General features: G+C 35.0%; 1 protein-coding gene across 15 annotated transcripts in view; it reads left to right on the top strand.

Moving 5' to 3' along the window:
- Positions 1-16,120, top strand: part of MYCBP2 (MYC binding protein 2) — a 168,462-nt gene that overhangs the window by 106,175 nt on the left and 46,167 nt on the right. For 8 of the 15 annotated variants that reach the window (XM_057366511.1, XM_057366497.1, XM_057366500.1 and 5 more), the window contains 7 exons: positions 637-692; positions 1,134-1,249; positions 3,342-3,439; positions 7,538-7,654; positions 8,427-8,567; positions 13,223-13,297; positions 15,372-15,596. In XM_057366511.1, coding sequence (XP_057222494.1) covers positions 637-692; positions 1,134-1,249; positions 3,342-3,439; positions 7,538-7,654; positions 8,427-8,567; positions 13,223-13,297; positions 15,372-15,596 — 828 coding nt within the window. The remainder of the gene's footprint in view (positions 1-636; positions 693-1,133; positions 1,250-3,341; positions 3,440-7,537; positions 7,655-8,426; positions 8,568-13,222; positions 13,298-15,371; positions 15,597-16,120) is intronic. The other 7 variants (XM_057366504.1, XM_057366499.1, XM_057366501.1 and 4 more) reach the window with 6 other exon arrangements.

Raw genomic sequence — 16,120 nt, 5'->3', positions numbered from 1 at the left:
TGACTTAATGGGGAAATCTGGTAACTCAGCAACTATTGCAGCCCAGAGAAATTCTTGCTGAGGGACTTAGTGGCAGTCCTAGCAGTGCACTATTTACTTACTGGGCTTTTCAGAGCAGTGATGTTGTGAAAACTACGCGCTGTGGAAGTGAACCAGGCCTTTTTTGTAGTGGAAATCAGTGGAAGTATCACTTCAATATTGAGGGGATTTCATCTTCACGTGGAGTAGAAAGAAAGAGAATTTGGAATTTTGTTGATAAATGTGGGCTGGTTTGCAGTTTTTGACCTGCAACATACTCACTTTTTATCTTTACGTGGTCTTCAGTGTGCTGCCTGTATTCAAAGGGGTTTTGTAGAAGTGTCAGATTAGAGGAGATTCGAAGACTTGACGAGGTTTTTGTTAGCAGGAACAATATTTCTCATCTAAATAATGGCTATAATGAGACAGTGAAGATACGCTTTCATGTGTCTATATATACATCTGTGCTTTGAAATTTGTTCTGATTCCCTGGTCAGTGCTTCTGGGGAGTATAAAGCTRGATTGTGTTGTTTAAGAAAATGCTCTGCTTGCTTTTATTCAAGACGGGGGTGTAACTGATAACTGTTGATTTTGTGTTTGAATTTAATCTGTTTATAGGCATAYGAAAATTATTCTTTTGAAGAACTACGCTTTGCTTCACCAACACCAAAGAGGTAAACCTTAAAAAATTTCTTTTTAATAGGGACTTAAATTAACATGTTGTCACTTCTGCTTACACTGAGATTCCCAAGTGTGACTGACAGGTAATCATGTCTGAAGGTAGAAACACAAAAGTGAAGTATTATGTTTGCTTACATGTAGTGATTTTATTTCTTAATTGTTATGTTGTTTCCTAATTTGTCTTATCTATTCTTGGAATGTGTTCCTTTTTCATTTGCTATGAATAAATGTAGCATAGAGGACTATGTTTTCATAGTACATAATAGGAGGTTACTACATTAGAAAGGGAAAAATTGTATTTAAATGATCTGCTATAAAAAAAGTAGTTTCCAAATTAAACATTATAAAAATTATGCTAATCATTATATATATAACATATATGATGTCCAAGAAGACAACTGTTTAAWAATTTCAATTGTTTTGTTTATGCCTAGACCCAGTGAAAACATGTTGATCAGAGTCAATAATGATGGTACATACTGTGCAAACTGGACTCCTGGAGCYGTTGGTCTCTATACCATTCATGTTACTATAGATGGCATTGAAATAGGTACTTAATTTTCACTATATTTAAGCATAAATTTGTATTTATCCACTTTGTATACTGATACATTTATGTCTCAGCGTTCGTAATATTTAATATTACMGTTCATAGCAAAACTTAGCAGCCAAGTATTCATTTGGAAGACTTCTAGCTTAATCACTTTGTCAGAAGAAAAAAAGAAGTAAGTATATGGAAGTAAGAATATATGTTGCAAATCATGTTTTTATAATGTGGTTAGACTACCAGATTAACAGACTTTCTTATTCTAAACTCTCAGTGTTGAAAGAAGAATGTCTTGTTTCAGCTGAGAGGGGCAGAGAGGTAAACTTAAAGGGGAAACAACTCAGTTATAGGGGAAGAGCCTAAGGAAAGGGAAAATGGTTCCTGACAATGTTGGAATATGTACTGTTATTTGTTTTGAAAAATTGAGAAGGTGTGGTCTTAACTGAGGCTTTACCTGAACTCATAATTATTTGTACTAATTTTTAAAGGCTTTTGGTTCATTCCTTATTGGAAACCTTTTAGTTATATTGCCAGTTCTGGGGACTGCACTGGGAGATATTACAGCATGAATGGTGGTGGTGGCAAGACTGTCCTTCTAAAAAACACTGTATCTTGAATGCTGTCATGTTAGTCTTACTGGTGGTATGGTGAGGATGGTAGTAGAAACATTCAAAGTGTGGTAGCTGGGCCCACATCTGGTAAGTGTGTTTGGATGAGTTCACGAGCACCAGCAGTTCTTCTTTCCCAATACTGTTCAGTACCTTTTGTAAACACACAGTGATAATCATAAATACAAGCACAAATAATTTACATCAAATTAGAATGGGATTTTTTTATGTATTAACTGCAAAAGATATGATGCCTACAATATTATTATTAATGGTTATCTCTGCTCCTTAAACAGGAACATTTGCCTTCATAGGAGCCTGCAGTGCACTCAATTGTATTTTTTCCAGTGTGTCATCTCTGGAGCAAACTTTACACTGTAATTTGTATCAGCTGCTGTTACATTTTTACACAGTTTCTGCTGTCCTCAATCATTGTGTAGGGTGAACTTTTAGAAAYTATAAATATAACTATTAACTCTCATTATTAAACAGGTATGAGAATACTTGAATACTTACCTTTGCCATTTTTCTGCAATGGAACTTTCTGGCTCAATCATTATATTAGACTGTGCCCTCTGAAGCTTTCATGTACCTATGCTTGACCCATAATTCTGTCAACTTTTGACTGCTTAAGTATTGGTTACAGTTTCGCCTTGTTTCCGACTTCTTATGTTCTTGATGCTTGTAGATTCCTTCTGTTATTGCCCAGCTTCTTTAAAAGGATGGTAGTGAAACCAACTGTTTTAGTGCCAGGTCTGGGTGCTTCTTTTTAAGATGTTGTTCTTCAGAGGGTCACTCTGTAAAATGATACAAAAAACTCAAAAATATCTACTGTTGCACTTTGCCTTTAACAGTGCTTGTGAGACAACTTCTTTAAGATAGTTACTCAAGATTATCTTTTACTTAAATTTTTGTGTCTTTCGTCTCATGTATTTGCATGTATTTTTTTCATCACAAACAAGAATGTCACTTTCCAGTGCCTTAAGGTTTTATAACAGCATTGGTAATTAAGGATGCCAGCTCTTTAGATTACAGCCCTTTAGGTGGCTTTTCAGGCTCTCGTATCTGTTTCTCACATGTAGGAATTAGCTTCTACAGCAGTATAGCATTGCATATTCTCCTGCCTCTTCAGAAGCTTTCACTTGCCCCTCTCAAACATTAAACTCTGTGTTGACCATTCCTTGAAACATAACCCTACAGACACTGTTAGGATACAAAAGTACCTGGTAGTGCTTTGTACGTAGGGTGTGACAGATACCTAATAACAGCATTCACTGCATCTCTGTAAATGGCCACATATGAAAATAGACATGTTTAAAAATTAATGCTTTTCACCATGAAGCAACTGCAAGTGTTGATTTTGGCAGACAGATAAGTGGTTATTTTGTCTACTCTTGAGTTGTAGCACAGATAAACTGTAGTTACTGATTTACTAATATGTCCCCTACGTTTATATTTTTTTTAACTTAGTCTTTGTTTGCTTATAGATGCTGGACTAGAAGTGAAAGTAAAGGATCCTCCAAAAGGAATGATACCTCCTGGAACCCAACTGATTAAACCAAAAACAGAGCCTCAGCCAAACAAGGTTTGGAGAACTGAAAAAAAACCCAAAGCAGATAGTTATATTTGGGTGGGATTTTATTATTGTTTAATATGTATTTTATCATATATTAGTGCTGCAGACTTAAGGATATTTGCAGATCACTTTAAAGTGCTGAATGGAATGAAATTTATATACTGGATAAAATGAAACAAATTCATTGTCTTTCTGTATATGCATTCATAAAACTGTTAGAAGCTCCACAGAAACTGCCTTTGCTTTGGCATGTCACACAAAAATTGCACAGCTATTATTAAAGCCACAGACAGAATTTTGCACTGTTAGTAGTTCTTTTTCTTCTGTATTGTACTATGAAATTAATTGTGCAAAAAAAACTTTACAAAGATTTTTTGTGCTTTGTCATAAGCATCTTCAGTTAATACAAAATCCATAACAAGTTCCTTCAGTGATACRGCATGATTTTTTTTTAAAGGTATCCTTTCAGTAGCTTTTGACATCCCCATTTCACCTTATCATTCTATCTTGAAGAGCTAAAGTAGATGCAAATAAAGCAAGTAAGCTGAAATGGGCTGCAGTGGTATAAGGAAAATGCCCAGATGAGGGAACTGCCTTACCTTTTCTCTTAGATGCAAAGGAGAGGATATTAAATGAGGTGCTGATTTTTTTTTTTTTTTTTTTTTTTTTTTTTNAATTCTGAAATACCGTAAGGTTGTCTTTCCCTGTCTTACTAAAATTGGGAAGGTGGTTAAAAAAATACATGGTTCCAAAAAGGATCAGGTTTTTGACAACTTCTTACCTATGTAGTGCATTTTGATTTTGTTTTTTCTAGCTTTCAGGACAATCCAGAGATATAACTGTGTTGTATGGTTCCCCAGTCTTTAAAATGCATCCATCATCTGCTTCTGCCACTAACAAGATTCTTTTTTCCTGCAGCCATGCCTCAAAAATCATAAAYGTACATTTAGTTTCAATGCAACATTCTATCTCTCACTGGGTCTCTTTCATTTTCTCCCCWAAAAGTATCTTTTAGGCTTTCTCCCTTCTCTTGAAGGAAGACTTGCTGATTGGTGCATAATCTTAATTAAACCTCCCAGTTCCTACTGAGAGAAATTTATCTTGCACTATTTAATGATACCTCCACCCAGGCTGGTCATCATGTTTCATTTTTCTGTACCCGAATTGAGAGAATCTGGTTTGATATGAGAAAAATTGCTGAACAGAAGTTTGTTTTTCAGTTCTTACAGTGGAAATTGGGGTGACTTGTTCGTACATAATAACTCTGTGTCATCAAGGAACAGTCTTCATGACATTAAAAATACTTGATGAAAGTCAGTCCTCTGGTGTTCTGAGACACTATATAGTGTTTAATCATCTCCCTGTCTTGTTCTACTTGTATGTCTCATTTCTGGTTCCAAGTTGTAGTGTCTTTGAACAAGGAGCCATCTTTGTCTTCTACAAAATGTCTGTAGAGCCTGCTGAAAARTTAAACGGGACCTTTCATGGTAAATTACTCAATCAGTCGTYGTTCTTCTGTGTTGTAATAAATCACATAACAAATGAGTTTAGGATAAATCTTTGTGTATTAACAGCACTATTGAAGTAAGACAGAAAGGTAGTAGTTTTACTGTGCTCCGTGTTTCTGACTCCAAGAATGCAGATTAGATATGTATCACTCAGCGATAGTCCAATATACTAAATCACATTTTGCTGAGAGGAAGGGCGTAGTTGAGCTCTAAAAGCTTCTTCATCATCTTTGTCAGCAAGAAATTTCAGATTGTTTTAACTAAGGGACGCTAACAGTGCATTCTTAGTGGTGATCTGTTCTCAACTAGAAACACCAATATATTTTCTTTGAGGCACTGGAACATTCCAATTTTGTAGCCAAACCTTACTCTAATTGTGAGTTGAAAACGGGTACTATTGTATAAGTGTRTTCTTCATTCTGTTATTTGAAGTCAGRTGAAGATTCTGAAGGARATTATGGTACTGATCTGTATTCAASCTGGGATATATGAGCCATAAGARTTGCTGYCTCTTTATTAGCCATGAAGCTTGAATTAACTAATTTGCAGGAAACTTCATTCCACATCCTGTTGAAGGAAACATTATCTTTCAAGTTATGTGATGTAATTCAGGGTATTTGGAACCAACTAGAAGAAAATGATCCTAATTTACCTGAATTTGAGGGTGCAAGACTGATAGCAGAATGTGCTATCGGTCACTAACGTGGTTTTGATGGTTTCTACTGCCCCGACACAACAAGTAACCAGCATTAATTGCAGAACCAAAGAACAACCATCAAAAAAGCTCTGGGCTTGGGCTCTGAGCTTTTTTCTTATCCCTTCATTTAAGGTCGAAACCATTGTTAGGGCTGCTTATCCTATGCAACACCACTTTCTGTTGTGTGAGGTGTACCTCTTTGCAGATGTGTGAAATAAGAAAGCACAGCAACAATGCTATTGAAAACTGTTGTGCACTGTAGAGGTGATGTACATCCTAATAGCTCAGCCTTTCTGCCACAGTCACCTCTTCAGCTGGAATCCAGTTTGTGTATTCTCCAAGGAAAAACTGGCTACAGAGATGTTATGGGACAGAGTTACAAAACTAGATGCAGTGCAATACAGAAACATTTCAAGTGAAGAGGTATTATATCAGAAGGAAGACACAGAAAATTGAGTTTTTCATTATGGTCAGAAATGAGCATAAGAGARAACTCTTAGTCTGTTTTTTATTGTATTGTCTGTCAGTTGATCTGATCCTTAAACAGTTTCTAGTTATAGATTGATGCTTTTTATTAACTAGTTAGGTGAGCTGTTGCCAAGGAGAAAAAAGGTTCTTTCCAGGCCTGTGCACACTCAAAATCTTGAATGTGAGTTCCTCCTTTTAAACTGAAGATTTTTATCCAAGTTCTAGCAAACTGTCCKATGATTTTCTGAAGTAGAATGATGTAAGGACCCCTAATTTGCAAGGCTTTGTTCTCAGGCTTGTCTGTGTTGAGAATGCTGTCAGCAGTGATCCAGCTTTATACTTTTACAAGGATTTTGAGAGTTTTAGTCTTGTCTATTGTGAGAATCTTAATATTATGAGTAAGAGGATTGTTAATTAACAAAACCTTGCACACTTYGGAGTAACTTATATGAAATCCTTTATGTATTTCTGGTTTTGGGGTTTTGTTGGTTTTGTATTTCGTTTTTTTAAATTAGCCTCAGAATAAATACCATTTCTTAAATAATTTCTTCAGGAGAAAAAAGATGAATGCACTTAGCTGTTATCTTCCATTGTATATCACCGAGTTTATTCCTTACATATCATTCTGTGCTTCATGTTCTAGATTAAATCCATACTTACATTGATATTTTTATCACTTTCACCTGTGTAGTTTGAAAATATCCTTCCAAGAAAATGGTTTTATACCAYATGCACAGAATATATGCATTTCTGGTTTTAAGAGACCAATGGGATGGCTTACGTTTGTTCTCTATGGGACAGGTGCCTGAGAATGTTTGAATAGTAAAAAAAGTGATAGTGAATAACATTTGGGAGATTTTGGAGGGACTGTAGTAAGTCTGCCTAATAGCAAGGAGCCTCTGCTCTGACCTTACTTTGACAAAAAGAGAAACTCTTGAAATAGCTGTTTGAACGATAAAGAAGTAGAAAGATCTATTTTATTTTAAAATGGCTAGTTAGACTCTTGAGCTAAGGAAAATACCCAAATTTTGGTAAATAAGGAGACTGCTACAGTAGCACAAGGGAGAAATGGTAATCTCAGGCTGAGATTTCCCAGTTAGGAGAAATAACAAATTTGAAAAGGCAAATCCATTGAAATTTACAGCCATGAATAAAAAGTGTTAAAAGAAGCTGAAGCTTGTACTGATTACTGCAGGGGATAACACTGACTCAGTCAATGCATGCTTTCATTATGGTTTTTGGGAATATTATAATTTTTCTGAGTATAGTAAAAAAGTTACACACAGCAGCCATGGGAAACTAGCAACAAACTGTAACTCTTAAGACTGCTGTCTTGTCACTRGCATTTCAGAATCTGTTAAACCTATTTCTTTTTACTCTGAGAGCTCTGTTCCAATTTTTTTCTTCCTTACTTTCTTTCTTTGCTTCTCTTAGGTTCGCAAATTTGTGGCCAAGGACAGTGCAGGGCTTCGTATCCGTAGCCACCCTTCCCTTCAGAGTGAGCAAATAGGCATAGTGAAAGTCAATGGATCCATCACTTTCATTGACGAGGTAATCAATAAGACATTTCTGTTGAAAATTGGGCTAAGATGTAATGGTAATTCATGCAAATAATGGGTTTWTTTCCATGTTTAGATGCTGACATATACAACTTAAGACCATAAATTGCAAAAATCTAAATTTACTAATTTAGTTTTTCAAACTGTCATTTCCTTCTAATTTACTTACTTCAAAGCCTGTGTAACAAACTTCTGGGACTCTGACAGAAGGAAAGAAAGTTCCTGCAGTTCATTTTATAATAATCCCTCTTAAGATTTAGCTTTTCGCCACTTACTTTTCAACTCAGCACAAAAATTCAGATGTAGATACCCTTTTCATTGCATCTTTCACTTACAGATCTGAAAGATCACTACTAGTGTGTTAGACCATTATGCATGTATTTTTCTTACAATGTAACTTCATATACAAGGAATATTTTTGCAATTGACTAAGTCATTTCAGCAATGGAAAAATTTAAAGTGGGGAATTTGTGAAGCTTATGTAGGCTTGACTTTCTTTCCTCTTTTATTTCAAAGCAATTCTTATTACTGCATGATCTGATTTAAATTTGTCTTTACACCCTGACTTATAAAAAGATGCGCTTCCCATTGCTTTGGAATTCTGATTTTGTCGATATTCCTCTTTAGCTCTGCTTACATTCCGTCAGTATTGTAAAGATCATTGCTTCTTTGCTGCTRTTGTCTGCCTGAAGTCTTTTAATCCTTGCTAGCTACAGAACAGTTACAGGAGGGCGTGGCTCGTTCTTGTTGCTTGTTTCCCATAGATCCACAATGATGATGGTGTTTGGCTGAGGCTGAATGATGAAACAATAAAGAAGTATGTTCCTAACATGAATGGTTACACTGAAGCCTGGTGTCTGTCTTTTAACCAACATCTTGGCAAGAGCCTTCTGGTACCTGTTGACGTAAGTAAAAGGTGCCTTTGAAAAATATCCYAAAGTACACTCTATCCTCATTACAAAACTTTCTTTAATTAAGGCTGCAAAAAGTCATGAGGTACATGGTATTTYARTTATCAARTACAAACTTATATTTGTTTGCATTTTGGAGGGCTGTTGTGTAATGAGGTTGGAGTGTAGAAAGGTACGAGGCTTTTTATGTTGAAGCCTCTTCTCATAGAAGAGAAACAGAAGTGCAAAACTGCTATAGAAAAGGCAGAATAGCATTGTGGTCTGCACCAGGGGTTTCTTATGATAGATAGCATTGTCTGTGAAGTGTTCTACTGGTGCCATGATTTCAGAAGAGGCTTGCAGCCTACCGTGAATGAATATAATTGATGCTTTTTTAAAAAACAACTAAACAAAGAAAAAGTTCTTAAGGCTCTGGGGTTTGTGGATGGTTTTTTTGAGTTTTACACCTGAATCCTTAAGTTATGACTATATTAGCTAATCAAAGAATTCCAGAGCTTCAAGGCAAACATTTAATTTATAATAAGAGTAAACATAATTCTTTTGAATAACTTTAATGGTGATCATCACCACTGCAGTTTAAACGTTACATGTTGTCTGGAAAAATGATACACTTTTTTGAAACATGTAAAATATAAAAAGGAAAAACTATATTAGCTGAACCTGTGTTTCTCAAAAGATTTATGAAAGTGCAGGCCTTCCTGGCRCATCTCTTTTCATGCATTCCCCAGAGTGGGCAGTGCCTTTTTTCYGTCTGGGCAGAATGTGAGATTCAGATCTAATTACAAGTACAGCTATTTAGATTTGATTTGTCATATGAGTGAGCTGCTGCTGCAGTTGAAGATAGTTAAGAAAAATGAAACACCGGCAACTAGTAACATCATGCTGTTCATGCTTTTAGGTTATAGAATAACTGATACATTGCCAGTTCCAGCCAAATTGGGCAAYTTGCTAGTAGCTAAATCTGGAAATTCATAATACCCTGGGCTGTTTTGACAAATACTGTTATATGATGTGAATAGGTCTTCTTGTCTACAAATTATTTGTGGTTATATTTCTATTTTTATAYCTCTTTCAGTAGAATCTTTGTTTGGGAAATTATTAATTTTACATTTGGGAAGGAAATTATTTCTGTACTCAGAAATCAGACACTGGAATATGCCTGTCATCACAGTGTTTTTCTAGTCTGTGGTAGAATATATGAAAACATGGAAAACATTAAGATTGGTTTAAAATTTGCCTGTATGTTTTGCCGTAGGAATTGGTACCCATTAGAAAATTGTTACATTATACTTCTGTGAAATATTAATATTTCTGTGCAGTAGTTGAATTTTACCAGTTTACCCATGATAAAAGTGAATTCATCTTGACCGTAACGTCAGTAAATATTGTATGTCTAGATGGGTATTACATCCTGCTAGCTTTTTCTAGGGGTGGGGTTTTTTGGGTGAGAGTTGGGGTTGATGGTTTTTTTTTTTGTTTGTTTGGGTAGTTTTCTGTGTTTTGGCTTTTTATTTGTTTGGTTTGGTTTTGGGGTTTTTTTTTGTATTTTTTTTTTGTTTAGCTTCAAAACCTTTTTATTTGTTTTTGAGCTCTGGAGTCGTGTGTGGTTAGCAAGGACTTATTGGTCGGCATATGTTATTCAGCTCTGTTATACATGTGGTTCYGGGGAAGAGCATATGCTGTGCTCTCTGAGAGAAGCCTGAAAAGAAATGTCTGGCATGAATAACTGAATACTCAATCTTGATAATATAATTTTGAGAATTCAGTTTTTATTTGAATAAGAAGGTTAGGTAACAATGAAGTGTGAAAAACAACATCCAGTTTTCAAACATTGCATCTCTGTAAAGTTCAGATAAAAGATTCTCTCTTGTTTTGGGGAGCTTTTTAAACACTCTTGTGAATCAGTTTTTTTACCATTTAGACTATTAGGAACTGCTAGATATGCTTAATTTTCTTTTAGGTAGCCAATCACATCTTGACTGACACAAGTCCATTGTAGGTAATACAATTATGAGATTGTGAATTTAATAGATTGTGATTTTGGATAAGCTGTTTCCATCTCTGGTAGGTATTCTTCCTGTTGTCTTATGGCATTCAGGTCTCTATTTTTGAAAAAATACTGGTTAAGTTCCTTATGCAGAGAGTTGCTTATTCATGCTTACACACAATACTTAGTAGAAAGGTACATATTATATGAAACAGTGCGCACTAGGAAGAAATAGAGTTCCATCTTGGTCAAGCTCTGGAATTTGTGTTTTARAAAATCACATTCTAAATAAGTTCTTGTTGCTTCATATTTAATGTAAAACTTTATAAGAAGGAATATTGTGCCCTGATTCCCAGCTACAATATTAGATTCCCCAGGCACCATAGGCAATCAAGGATTGAGATACTGCAAGTTTTTCAAACCATTATTGCTGTGGAAGAAAGAGTGAAAATTAGTATRTAGGCTCCAAGGTTTAATCACAGAACCTCAGGAAGGGGAATGTTCTGTGGAAACACTGGAGGACATTGACAAAAGATTTCCCTCATTGTTTTAAGCATGATGGAARGCAATTGGAAAGTAAGACTGTGCTGACATAAATAAAATGTCAAGATCGCCATTTAAGATAATTTTGAAAAATAATAACTGAGATTGTAAATACTTCCTAATGGTCTGATGATTGTTCATGGCAAAACTGATTTTTGTTTTAAACTGTGAAACTTAAAATCTATTGGGAAAAGTATGAATTTTCCAAATTTGTTTTAGTTTTTTGAAGGTAAAGTCTTGAATGAAAGCATTAACTAAATCTATAGATGGTAGTATAAGGACTAAATACAAGGTTTCTGTCCTGTAGTTTTTTCAGAATGCAAACTCATTTCTCAAATAGATGCCTGATCTATTTATCTAAAGTGGTATACAGTGTTACAATAGCCAGGAAGTTCTCAAGCTCTCAGAGCAGAGGAGAGCTKCTAGTTTGATCTTCTTGGTATTTCTAAGCCAGCTGGTCCTGTTTCACTGCTGTTGGTTTCCCTTGTATGTTTTGCACATAGAGCTGTATGATGGAGAAAAATAGATCTTTGAAATGATACTTAGATGTTTTAGGTGYGGGTGGTTCATGTTTCTGAGTGGAAGTCCATCAGAGATTAGGAGATATGCTGCAAAGTAGTATAATGAGACCATGTAAGTAGGTTGGGTTCCTATGAAGTACAGTCATCAGGCAAATGATGGCTTTTTTTTTAGTTGCCATAGTTTTATGCCACATTGATAAACCTTTACTTTGCTAATCTTCCTGTCTAACACCTTCCCCAATACCCCAAAGTAKGCATCTCTAGTGCATTGCTGCCTCCTTCAATTCTGGGTAAAGGTACTCAATTCTACAGAAGTGCTGGTGATTTGGCAGTTTGCCTCTTTTTGTCGAAATGGGGAATCATTTGTATTACTGAAACTCAATGTTTGCAAGCAGTATATAGTAGATGATCTGCTTCTATCATGTGATAAAAGAGTAGATTTACTTACTTTTAGACTGTTAGTGCTTTYTCAAGGAATACAGATGAGGCATGCCAAAGATGTTTTGTACTTGTTTCTGCCTGAAAGGATTTACTGCCTTAACTACTGTTAAATATTAATGTGGCTGCTGAGCAGGGATTTCATTTGGTTTCTGTATCAGGATGGGATAGGAAATTACATTTTGAKAGTTCTGTTCATGTAGATGAAATAGGTGCTTTGTCAAAGGATTCCATCATAACTATAAGCATTGCTCTATATATATATATGTATATAATGTATATACATGCACACTATTCTTGCATTTAACAGGAACAGTGACAATTTCTTTGAAATGTGTAGAAACTTATGGAAAAAAAGATGGCTTCTTTTTCATGTTTTCCAGTGATTAAAAAATGCTGTCCTCCCTGATTTGTGGGAGGAAAAATTACACGGACCAGCAGTGCTTATTTCTATAGTGTGGGCAATTGATTATAAAATTAGTGGCATCTCTCTGACAGCTGTATTTGGTTTGTGATTATTCAGAATAAAATAGTAAATGCATTGTATGTAACTAATGGAATCTTAGCAGCTCTTCTCTGTATGGCACTGAAATTTTTGTCTCCAGCAAAGAGTATGATTTTGATGTGCAAATTGGTGAAATCATTGTGTGCAAGTGAACTGCTTTCAGCAACAGTGAGCTTAGCCCTTCTACATCTTCTTGGTTCTGACTTGGTRACTAAAATTCCAGGTGCACTGTCCTGCACTAACTGAAATCATCTTTCAGAATAGGAGACTGTCCTGCTAGAAAAGTGGTTTGTGATGGGATCAACTACTGTTTCTTTGTAACAGAAATATGGGATTTTTCTGTGCTTGAAGTCTCAAGCTTTATAAGAAATGTCTGGCTCTTAATTTCAGTAAATGGCATGACACACTACATCCATTTTGAGCTTTTGACATACTAAACTGTTTCTGTGTAATGAATGATTTGCCATCGTGAGCAATGGACTCAGGTGACTTGATTAGGAAAACAAAACTTTTCCCTTTTGCAAAACATTCTACCACTAAATTTACTTCAGGAGAAAGTTTGCATTGTAGTACCTTGAGCTTCTTCCTCCGATATTTCTTCGTTCCCATTTCTTTGTTGATATATGTCTTTTTTTTTTCAAACTTTGTTGCTCAGAATGTCTTTAATGCTAGCCAAGGAGTAAGGGATTTGGACTTTTTTTCATGGACTTCCAAAGCTTTACCCCCTAAGGTGAGTTAAACTACAGGAACAGTCACACTATATCTCATGTTTTCAGAATGCACCTTATGACTCAACTTTATGCTAACTATTCTTTGAAGTCTGTTTTACTGTGAATTATTTTTAAAGGAAATAGCAGATTTGCCTTGAGTGCTGTGTCTGTCTCTCTTTCTTTTAAGATGAGAAAAAAATACAAGGGCAGATTATTGAAGTTTTATTAATTCATAAGTAGCACTCTACCTTTCTTACAAACCAATTAGAAATTCAGAAATATGGCCTAGTAACATAACAAGTCTGTCATTCTCCCTTAGTGCAGAATTTACTGGTAATTTTTGTTCTGTCATTGGAGGCTCCACATGAAGTTGCAGCACATAATGCAGTGATATTTGTATGAGTAAAGCCACAGATATTTAACAAATACTCTGCCCATTCTTAATGTTTTTATAAAACTATGTAATTATAGGAACATTATACTGTTTAAATTAACTGTACAAGTGTTTGTCTTAATACCAGTTGTGCAATGTTTTGAGATCCATGTTTTTTTGTATGAACTTSGTAATGAAGATGATAATGTGCTGTACATTTTGTTATAGAGATTTTAAAACTTCTTTGTCACTGAATCTTTTTCCCCAGAACAACAAAMTTCATTATGTCAAGATCTGAACTCTGTTTAAATTGTCTTTTTTTTTTCCCCCTCAAACCAGTTTACCTCAGCTTGCATTAACTTGCGTTGTAAGTTACGTATTTACATAACAGAATCATTTTTGTATAAAAGCTTCTTGAAAAAAACTGCTGTATTCATCTGGACATYGTGCACAGACTTCCACACCAAAATTGCTCTAAATATGATAATTAAAAAAGATGAGAGAAAATTGCATTAATTTAAAAGGAAATAACATAACCAGAWGTTTGGTTCAAATCTGACAAAAGAAAGTATTCTTTCACACAGCAGGAAGGGAAGTCCTGGAAGGTGTTGTTGCAGAAGATTGTGAAGGCAGAAAGTAGGAAGAAATTTAAATTTAGAGAAATCAGATTAATAAATAAACACTAAAGAAAATAGGGTGTAACATCCATAATAAAAAGTTTTTAAATGCTGTTGGTGTATTAGGGACAGACCACTAATAAAGGTGTTTATGCTGCTTCTAAAGAGCATCTCCTGTTGCTGAGCACAATAGACTGGAATGAGGTGAACCATTGGCTTCATCCAGTAGGACATTATGTAGTTTGTAACTTTAAAATGCTCCTTTAAAAGCACCTATGACTCAAGAGGATAATAGAAATTGCTCCTGCTTTTTACTTGCATTCTTCCGAATGTTGCTCCCATCTGTCAGATAATTTTGTACAAAATGCTTTTTGTTAAGCTGTGGGCGACTGAAAAATCTATGCTAATTTTTCTCTCTTTTTAATAACTACCATTTTTTCTTGGTAAGAACCTCAAAGTGTTTTCTTGCTTCAGACTTGGATATATATTTCATCTGGAAATACTGTGAGGTGGAATAAATTTGCAGGTCTTTTTTATTGTCTTTGTGGAAACAATAAATATGCACTAATACTTACATGTGCATTTAAAGTCTATGGCATTGCTGTTCCTTATTGTCATAATTTTGCCTTGGCTCTAAATTAACAATATATTCTAAATGTGAAATCAAAAAAACAAGCATGTCATATATAGAGAGATAATATTCAAATTCCCTTTACATAGCCCCAGACTTTAACAAAATTTCACAAATAGAGTAGGAAGAACAAGTGTTTGTAATGAGAATTGTCAGCAAGGATGAATGCCTAGTGAAAGCATTTAGATGAAATAATTTTTCTAATGTTAGATATCAGCTGTAACTTTTATATAAATGGTTACATTTATACCACTTTTGCTTTAAGAGTAATGTCAGGAGTAATTCAATTAATGTGCAGTTTAGTAGTAATTAGTTGTTTAGCATTGCACACAAAAATTAGCAATGTAACTAGGATCTCTTTTAGATATGAATTTTACCTTTTGTAATCTTGAAGTAAGTATTTCTTATTTCAGTAGTTTAAAGGTGGTATTAATAGGCTTTATTTTGTTTTGCCTTTTTTTTAAATTTCTCAGGAATCTAGGTCTAATGCTGATGATTTTTTCAAAGACCTAAATTCACACTGCCCACAGGAAGCAGTGATGCAAGAGCAAGATTTGCCATTCCTTCGAGGTGGACCTGGAGTGTACAAGGTAGTGAAGACTGGCCCATCAGGTCACAACATCAGAAGCTGCCCTAACCTTAGAGGTATCCCAATTGGAATGTTAGTTCTGGGAAACAAAGTCAAGGCAGTGGGCGAGGTATGGATCCTTGTAGCTTCAGTTCATATCTTCATAGATACCAGTATATAACAGTAGTAAACACAACAAAAGAATCTGCCTTTCTACAGGTTTGCTTTTCCCCTCCTCATGATAAATACTGACCTTTGAACCTGGTTTGTATTCTAAGTACTAATGCARTTATGTCTTTTGCCTTTTTGCATTGATTGGAATAATGTTAAAATTGCACTGTAATTAAGTGTGCTTGCTTCTATATTTCTGTTACGGTATTCCTTACAAAACGGTGTTTCTTGTTCTACTTTATTGTCATATTCTTTGAAAGAATTTTGTTTCATTGACAAAATGTTTTCCTAGGACTTAACCATTTAACAAATTCTTGTGTTTCTCTGTATTAATTACATTAATTTGTTTAGCTGCTGAACTATTGTTACTATTCCGGGTTGTCCACTTGTGGTGTCTTATGGTTAAGAAGGGCTTAAGGATGAAGTGTGTCATGCTATTTCCTAAATRTAATATCAGGAGCAAAATTAAWACTCATAAAAACT

The sequence above is a fragment of the Malurus melanocephalus genome, unplaced genomic scaffold (assembly GCF_030028575.1).
Source record: "Malurus melanocephalus ecotype Western Australia unplaced genomic scaffold, MMel_1.1 scaffold_66, whole genome shotgun sequence".
NCBI lineage: Eukaryota > Metazoa > Chordata > Aves > Passeriformes > Maluridae > Malurus > Malurus melanocephalus.
The sequence above is the reverse complement of the archived record's forward strand: the minus strand, read 5'-3'. Positions and strand labels throughout refer to the sequence as shown.